The 9,630-nt window shown below is 35.1% G+C and overlaps 1 protein-coding gene across 1 annotated transcript; it reads right to left on the bottom strand.

Moving 5' to 3' along the window:
• Positions 1-3,765: 3,765 nt before the first annotated feature.
• Positions 3,766-7,287, bottom strand: LOC140778691 (uncharacterized). Its single transcript, XM_073123518.1, has 6 exons — positions 7,035-7,287; positions 6,800-6,924; positions 6,586-6,682; positions 6,388-6,497; positions 5,051-5,125; positions 3,766-3,984 (listed from the first exon to the last, which is right to left on the bottom strand). Exons 1-6 carry the CDS (start codon positions 7,102-7,104, stop codon positions 3,934-3,936), a joined length of 528 nt encoding a protein of 175 aa, XP_072979619.1. The 5' UTR covers positions 7,105-7,287; the 3' UTR covers positions 3,766-3,933.
• Positions 7,288-9,630: the final 2,343 nt, after the last annotated feature.

Consider the following 9,630-nt stretch of genomic DNA (forward strand, 5'->3'; position numbering starts at 1 on the left):
TTCAAAAAGGTCTTGCATATGGGAGAAGTTTTAATATATTAACCATTCGCAATGATCACCAGCATGAAGAGAATGTTGCCTGGTTAGAAAAGGTGACATGTCTCAAAAGGTTGAACCTAATGCAAGATTTCTCTACATTTTCTTTCCAATCACAATGCAGCAAAACACAAAAATGTGCACTTAGATTCATTTCTATTATTACTCAAGCAGCAAAGAACTTCACCAACCTTCATCACTCCCAGCCAGTGACCAAGGTCTTTTCTCCCAGAAAAATAAAATGGAAAATCTTTTAAAAGAATCACTAAGGTCCTTGCCACTATAATGACTCCTTTAATATTCTCTTTTGGTAAACTTGCAGCATGCGTGGATCTTTGGATGATTCCCTCAGATAGTTTAATGCACTAACAGGGACAAATCATACCTCATCTTGCCCACCAAAAGTAGAGATAAGTTTGCTAGTTGAGTCTTTGAGCATTTTAATAAGCTTCCAAAATTTTAATTGCCTTCCTCTTCCAATCAGAGCTAATTACAGTGCGTCTGGCTAAGATATCTGAACTAGAGACTAAAGCATATTATCATATTGAGAAAATGACACCATACATCTTTACATGTCAAACCCTCTCTTTTCATTTTAACAGATAAAGTCCTCTATTTGTTAGAAACTATAGAGCCAAGTGACCATCAGGTTAACTTAATTATAGAAGCAAATTAAGTCTTCAAAATATTGATTTCCGGCAAAATAGAATCACATCGAGCCCCTAAAATATTAGAATCATGTCTAAATACTGAATACCAGAATAAACCAATCCAAAATTAATATTGTTTAACCTAAAGGGCATATCATAGTAGTCATATAAGAGTAATTCAGAAAAATATAAAAATATTATTTGAAATCGACGAAATATTCTAATTATATTCAGGTGATGTTGGTTATATTTTTAGCAAATAGGAAGCTTTATTTATAAATAACAAAAAGAAAGGGTCGATTTCTACTGAGGTCAAAATGTAGGATGTTATTTGCTTTCTCTATAATATAATTGCAAGCCTTATCCCAAAGCTCACCACTCATCAGTGCTATTCTACAAGGAAATAAGATAAGGATACCATACTTATGCCTAACCCATTACAATTAGAAAGAAGGTTAGAGTCCATCTCCTATTGAATAGAAATAAGAAGTATAGACACAAGAATTTACATAATCACAATATCTGCTAGTCAGCAGATAGTGGAAAAGGAAATTTTGGGTCCCCTCATTATGCTTTAATTCAGCATGTGATTTATATTTGCTCAGCCAACAAAGACCAAAAAATGATGTGCATAGTGTGCGAGTGCAATTTGTGGGCCATTCAATCCACAATTCTCATATCAACATGTTGGCATTCATTGCTTCTGTCATTATGTAGACAAGGACACAGGAAGATCTTTTGTCTATGTTTGTGAGGCCTGAAAGCATTCTGTTTGGGCACTTGATTGCAGAATAGTTCTAAATTCTACCAAGTTAACTAAGATGCGGGAATTACAAATAATCGGTACTCGAAGTCAGAGATCTTGCAGTATGATCTATATACTTGTGGACAGAGAGGAGTTTATCTAATGTATGCAGAAAGGTCAGGATACAATAGGTACAGAGGCAAGCAAGCAAATGTATAGTAGCAGAAAACTAAATAATAGAAAGTTACGTATTGGCTTACTTCATAGACATGGTGAGTGGATTTTCATCGAGTGCTGGGCATTTACTGCAACGACTGAAAAGGATTATATTAATTTTGATTCTCTTATAATAAGCATTACCATGCACAGAGATCCATCAAAATTCTGGGGTTCAGACAGCACAAATAATCTTCCCACACTGTACTATTTCTGATGCAAAAGTTGCATACTTTCCACATAGAATTAACACTTCAAAAAATTTGAAAGAATGGCTAAACAGCAGTGCCGAAATGGGTGGTGCTTAATCCTGTCTTGTTGTCGGAAGAATTTTGTACATGGCCTATAATGAGGATATACAAGACTTCAGAGAAAGCTAGCAACAAGCTGAGACAGGACTACAGAGGAGTATTGGTTTTGTTGTCCATGTCCATGGAAAAAGAGAAGTGTTCGTGCTACAAAGATTTGACTTTCTTTCATTCCATTTAATCATTATAGTCATTATCAATCAAAAGTCAAGAGATGAGAAGATAGTGGGATCTACACTACCTGCACTAAGCTAAGCTTCCTATTCACAGATGCAACTGTTAATTGCTTGATTGCCTCACAACTCTACAGAGACATTTTGCATCCTACAATCCCATAAGACCGAGGGCCCAAAAGAAAATTTCGTGCATCCACTTATGGTCATATTCTTTCCTCAGATGCAGACATATTGAATGGTTTGTTCTACCAGTGTGCCGAACCAGAGTTTTTGACTATCTAGATTTGCACTTGCACACCAAACATTGTACAAGATAGGTGAGTTGCCAACTTACCTGCGAAATCATGTGATTTCTTCTAGTCCACATGGCTACTATTTAAGTTCGTCAAGAGAAATCGTTTTCTGAGATAACAACTTTTTTAAATAAAAATAGCTAGCTCAACAAACGGTCTTTAGTACCCTTAGCAAATTAAAGGGTTGCTATTGAAAAAGCTGAAATATCCAGTGATTTATATATCGTTATGTTTTCCTATCTACATATCTAAAATTGCTGATGGAGAAAGCGATTTATGTTAAATAAATCATTAACTTGGATAACAATTTATGTACATATACAAAATATCATATATAACATCCACATTGATTAGAAATCACCAAATCTCATATATAAGTTTGTAACTCACCTCCTTGAGTATATTGTTGAGTGTTCCGACTTAAATTAGTCCAAAACTCTGCTGAACCATGTCTTCCTTGCATAAAAACTACACCGCTGAGGTAAAGTCTAACCTGTATCGCTTCTCTCAGAAAAGGCCTAACCTGTATCTGGTCTGGTTCTGCATTAGCTACCCAAACTGGATTCAGGGATCTTGTGCCATCTGACATGAATGTGCAATGGGTGACCACAATCTAACTCAACCTATTCGTGTCATCAGTTCTTTGATCAGGTCCAGAGAATTTAGTACTGTAGAAGTAGAATGAGAAAGATAACTAGACCATACGCTACATGTTTCACATATTTATTTCAATTTTAAGGCGAGTTCACTCAAAACAGTGTGCGATGTATCAGGCTCCTGTCAATGCTGGGTATATGGAGCAATTTCCCTGATCATGCTTATGTTTTCACTTTAATTAAGATATAACATTCCTAAGCTTTAAAAGGTACTGAACCTATAAGATTGGAGCATAGGCGTTGGATAACTGTTGCATAACTAAGTAGAACTGTCAACCAAAAAAGATCGAGAAATTTCAGTTCTTTCTGCTATTTAAGTCTCACACTTTGTAAGAAACATATATATGAGTATATTGCAGAAGATAGTAGAGATTGAGATTCACTAACATTTGAGTGACTTAATCAAGAATAAATTAAACTTATTTGGCTTCTGATCAGATTGGGCTTACAGAATACTTTATTTCCTCTATAACAGGAAGGTCACCAAATTATGAAGGCAGAAACAATTATTTGTTTTTATTAAAAAATAATAATCTGCATTTGTGACTATGCCTGTTAACTTGATTGAGCAAAGTAGTAAAACTTTGACAAAAAGAAGAGCAGTCATACCATCTAGGAAAACAATGATGCCTAGGCATTTTGAATTGCTTTGCCATTGAAAGGAAAAATGAAAAAGCTTCTGCTGTGAGTAACAGAGGTCAAACTGGTTTGATGCAATAACTATGAAAAATTAGTTCCCTAAACACATACTAATGGCATCATACAGTAGATGCTCTTAGGAGTAGCATTGTCTGCTCAAGCATACATCAATACAATATCTACCTGAATAAAAGAATTTAAATAAAGATGCTCACTAGTCGATTGGAACTTCAACCTCCATCTTCATATCAGAGTTGCCAAGGATCTAGGAGAAATCAGAAGTTAGTAATCCACAGAAATTGGAATTGTTCCCTTCCAGCAAACTTATAAGCCCATAGCATGCACAAATGAAAAGGAACCTTGCCACAGCATTCGTTACATCAAGGATGAATATAACAACTCAAGAATAATAGCTAACAGATAAAAATATTAACTAAATTCAACTGTGAGAGACAACAGAAATACATCCCTTTGCAAAAATATATGATGTTACAAGCAGTGAACTTAATCCCATCCAAAAGTGCTGGAGGAATGTATCCTGTTAGATAGTGGGCCATGATTCATTTACCTAGGCATCTCACAAGCTCAAAAACACAAGCCTAGCTCTCTTAGACAAGTGTATGTAAAAGTAAGAATCACATGATGGTCTTAGCACCTAGTAATCAGGCAGTGGACACCTATGCACCTCCTAATGCCAAATCCTCTACTTATGTGAAAGATCATAATTCATGGATATGTCATGCACTAGAACTTAGGCTGCTATGGCCAATAATTCAAGTCCACCACTTACATCCCCATGAAACGCACATGCTCAGCCCTTGCGAGATCAAAAACATTATCCAATTATTGTATGTTGGCTATTCGATTCGCAGGCATTCACAGAAGTAACAGAACATCAATAGGTTGATTTTGACTGAAAAGAAGGAAACATCAGAATACAAAGGTAACATGTTTCTAGAAATAATTGAAATATTAATCATTGGATGAAGAAAAAATATCGCTTTAATTGAAAACCAACACAACAATAAATTAGATGGACTCAAACCCAAGCTAAAAAAAATGAAGGTACACAATGTCCCAAACCAATCCAATCTATGATCTGGCTCAGGTGAGGTCTAACTAAACTAAGTGCAAATCTACCTTGTTGTGGTAATGTGAACCAACCCGAGTTTTACTCTCCTAAAATGAACCAATTAAACCATGAGGAATCAGCGAAATTAAAAGTTGTTGAACATTCAAACAAAAGCTAATATATACACATTTCTAATGCTCCAAGTATACTGGGTCATAGACAAAACCTTTCAAGTTAGAAAATAAAAAGAAGATATTACCTTTAGAAAGTCAGATAAAGCAAGTGAGGAATCTGGTGTATAGCCAGCTTCTTCTAAGACTTCCATCAGAACTTTCTGATGAAAACAAGTAAAACATTAGTATCTGGAGATAAAAATAACAAGTTAATTTTACAAAATCGTGGATCTCAAGAAGAAAATAAAATTTTGCAAGCCTGCTTTCATGAAGATAAACTTGAAGGGAACTCTTGAGAGTTAAATGCAGGTGAAGAAATGCACATCATATCAATATTTAATGTGCTGAGTAACTTTTGAGAGTGCAAAGCGCTATATACATCTATTACAATGATACCCGAGAGTAAGAGGGAAAAGGAGACAAAGAGGGAAGGTGAGGGATGTATATAATATAATATATACACCCACACACAGAGGAAAGGATGATAAAGATTACCATTCTGGAATAGTCTATCGCCTACTTTTGTGGCTTCATCTAACTACGCCCCAACCTGCAGATGTGCAGATGGCCAATGTGCCTCCATTTTATACTTAAGCTGAATGAAATACATATACACAAGTCTCCTATTAATGCCATAATGTGAGGGTCTTGAATCATATGCATTAGTGCACCAATACTGTGTAGCCTAGGTGAATAATTCATGTGATTAGCTATCCAGACAATAGAACAGCTAATGATCTCTTATCCAAAAGAAGATTGCTGACTTGCAGTGGCTTTATTGTTTCCTAAGCACACTATGAGCCTAGATAAAGGGAAAGATGAATAGTTTGATATAAATAGTTGTCATAAACTCATGAGCACATAGACCAAAGATTCAAATTTTCAATGAGATGTAGTATCATCAAGTCATACATAGAAGCTAAAGTGAGATTTGTTTTCCTTATCAGTAATTACAAATTGAATGTAAGAACTTGTGATAACTTTAAACTTAAAGTTTGCGAGCATAAGATAACTTATTCATGGCAATTCAAATATTTCACAGATATATGGTATGGAAGCTGATTCCAGTTCTTTTAGAAAATATAACTTTCATTGTATTGAAATTACTAAAGTAAAACATGAAGCTGTAAGCAACTAAATTCTTGCCATCAGATAGCTGAGACTGTATTTACTCAAGAAGTCAAAATAAAATAAAAGTCTGGTTAATATTTCCGACTAGTAACATGAAACAGATCTCTTTTATGATGGGATAATCAATGAAGCATTTTATGCATCATTACCATCAAATAATTGCTTGACTGATAAACATATTGAGGGTGCAAGGTTTCATTAGGATTTTGTTGCAAGAGAGGAAACATAACAGAAAAAGAAATAGAGAGAGTTGATGTACATCATCAACTGATAAAAATAGAATCCCACCAACCTGCCTCTGCTGCTCAGTCATAGAAGACCCAGTCAAGTCACGTAGAACGCTCAATATATCATCAAATGTGACCTTTCCATTGGAGTCCAAATCATAGACCTTGAAAATAACTACAAAATAAGAGTATAATTGTACTAAGAGACCCAGGAACACTAATCAGAACAACAATAGAGGATCCTAATAAAATTGAACACCTACATTCAATCTTTTGCTGCAGAGTTGTGCGGGAACTAAATGCCGACAAGAATGCAACAAATTCTTTAAAATTCAATCCATCCAGCATCCTCATCAGTCTCTGATAAAGCAATGAAAAGACCCAATGACAACACATGTATATACAACAGAGTAGAAAATTGCTACATTTATCGTAAAACTTTAAAAGAAAAAAGAAATTGGAAGAACTATGGTAAACCTGAGAGAGAGGATTCACAGCAAACTCTGGCACCGACATGAACTCATCAGCGGAGATGAATCCGCCGCTATTGCGATCGAGCTGGCAGAACCTATGGTAGAGCGAAACAATCTCTTGCTGCGAAACTAAAAGAATCGAACTTTTGTCATAAAAATCGTACCTTTGAAGAGAAAAACTAGCATTAGAACCAAATCAGAAGCTACAAACTAGAATCAAGCGGAAAAATAGAGCTTACAGGCGTGGTTACAGTGCTCCTGGACCTCTTCGATGTCATATTGGGTGAGCATGGAGGAGGTATTCCCCATCGAAACGAGAGGATGTCTGTCACTGCAGGAGAATTGAAAGGAGGGAATCTCGGAAAGCGAAAGAGAAAAAAAACCCCTAAAAATCCCGCCTTTAAAGATATTCGGACGATTTGCTAAGGTCTCTGTTGGTAAAATTGTTTGGTAGGCCACAGCAAGAGCGCAACTGGCAGTTGAGATCTAGAGAGTTTACGCCTCTCTCTCTCTCTCTCTCTCTCAACTATTTATTTTAACCCAATCATTATGTTTTTCCCATGTAGCCCAATGATTAAGTCTTATTAGCTAATAATAATTTCATTTTCTCTTATAAATATTAAAATTGATATTTAATAAATTTGAATATGCTGAGGACCCTTTTGTTGACAGGATTTATTAAAGATAACTGGCATCTTTTATCTAATTTATAATTGAAAAAATAAAAATAAAAACAAAAAAATTAGAGTGAAAATAATGATAATTTTTATTCACTTTTATCTTCTTCTTTTTTCGTTAATATCTTCACACCTTTTTGACCTCTGTGCCCATAAAATGATTAAAAAAACCATGTACTTAAAGTCCACAATATGACTTACTTTTATAATGTTGACAATGAGTATTGTTTTGGTGCCCACAACTAACATTGGGATCCATTCGAGCGTGTAACATGTCACCACCTAGGATGAGCATCTGCATCTAGATCGAATCCCCTGCACTAAAGACCACATTCTAGTAAATTATTTTTCTTATTTACTACCTTTACCATCAAATAGGCTATTTATTTATATACTGGACCAGTTCTCCTCCAGTTGATTCTTTCCAACACACTGTGTAAGCCTTAAATATTAATACTTTTAAGTTTTTGTTTACTTTAAACATATTTTTTTATTTTAGAATATAATACTTTATTTTAAAATAATAGCTAAACACTATAATATTCTTATTTTAGAATAAAAATAATATTTATTAAAATTACATCTTATACCACAAGTACTAACTTAATTACTAATTTATTCTTAATATCTATATCATCAACCTATTTTATATTAAATTAAAAAATAATTATTATGTTTTCTATCTTTTCATTTACTTTATATCACATTAAAGATAATTATTACATCATTATTTAGATTATAAGTGAAAGACAGAATAATTATTTATGGATCTAAAATAAAGATTTTATTTTGAGAATAAAAAAATATATTTTAGAATTGATTTCATTCCTAAAATAAACCGGGTTTAAAGTTACACACATGGGCTGCATTATTCATATTTATAAAAGAATAATATTTAAAATTTATTAGTAAAATAAAAAATTAATTAGTAAATAAAGAGAGGCTTATGCACCTACTAAACTAGGGGCCTAAAAAATGTTAGGCTTATTATCATTAAAGCGTCCATGAAAGCTTGTTAAGGCTGCTACTGGTCGGAGAAGCTTGGGTAGGGTTCTGCGTCGCCGTACCGAACAGCACCGACAACACACCGCCACGTGGGCCTCTCATGGCGGCACGATCACCGTCGGTCCAGATCCCCTCCCAAAAAGAATCTATCTACGTAGTACCCCAGGCAATGTCCCGTGTCTTGACCAAAAGTTAAGCAAAGCCTCATGCCCTCATCTCGTAGGGACGCCCTCTTTAAGGTCACCCTCAAAACTAATAGGGGCCCAAGAGATCGAACGGCGACGAATCATCCTTCCTGTGGACCCCACCCTACCGTCCGGTGGTCCCTCTCCGCCATGTGCCCTAATCGAGTGATCGGGTCCCACGTTTGGCAGTTAAGTATTCTTTCCCCGAGTGCGTTTTGAAAGTGTGCCTGCGGCTCTACTTAGATGGGGCTACAATTCGTACGTTTCAGGGGGGTGGTGACGTCGTACATTGACGTGGAGCGTGGTGCTTTGCTGAGCAGGTTAATGAAACTAGGGCGTACGTGTCGTCCGATCGGCGGCGTTGTTTTCCAACCGAACCGCGTCTCCCTTGAGGAGCGGTTATGACTTTGTCTAGGTAGAGAGCGGTTGGCGTAGAAAGGAGAGATGGGGAGGTCTGGGCACCACCTGGTAACTTATCCCCCTCGTCACTAACTACCTCCATCTTTAGCTTTTTGTTTTTGTTCTGGTGATTAATTTGTTTAATACAAAGGAAGTCGCGAGAAGAATGTATGGTTTTTTGGATTTCCTGCTTCCGTTTAAAAAAAGTTATTGGATATAAAATAAATTGTAGATTAATTTTTTTAAAAAAAATAAATAATTTATCTTTCAGTGATTTTACCCGATTAATTTCTTCCATTTAAATTTTCTTTGGTTTTTTAATTTATTTACTAGTTGTGATTTGATCTTAATCTCATAAGAGTCATCGGCAAGAAGAATTTATTATGAATTAAAATTTCAAATAGGAAAACAGTGAAAGTGAGAAATGTAGAATAATACTGGGAGCATATTTTCATTTATATATTTATGCTAATTTACATATAAATCGTGTATCCAACTATATATGTCAAATATATATACTTTTTATTAGAGAAAATAGAAATATATATTTTACTAAAATAAAAGGACGG

This window comes from Typha angustifolia, chromosome 15, assembly GCF_048772165.1.
Source record: "Typha angustifolia cultivar Huaian chromosome 15, ASM4877216v1, whole genome shotgun sequence".
NCBI classification, from domain to species: domain Eukaryota; kingdom Viridiplantae; phylum Streptophyta; class Magnoliopsida; order Poales; family Typhaceae; genus Typha; species Typha angustifolia.

What these genes read in the sequence shown, in the direction of transcription:
- LOC140778691 (XM_073123518.1), bottom strand. Translation starts at nt 7,104, where the DNA reads ATGGGGAATACCTCCTCCATGCTCACCCAATATGACATCGAAGAGGTC. An exon ending in GGAGCACTGTAACCACGCCT is followed by an intron (nt 6,925 to 7,034) that starts GTAAGCTCTATT and finishes CGATTCTTTTAG; the next exon opens with TTTCGCAGCAAGAGATTGTT. An exon ending in TGACTGAGCAGCAGAGGCAG is followed by an intron (nt 5,126 to 6,387) that starts GTTGGTGGGATT and finishes TGTTTTCATCAG; the next exon opens with AAAGTTCTGATGGAAGTCTT.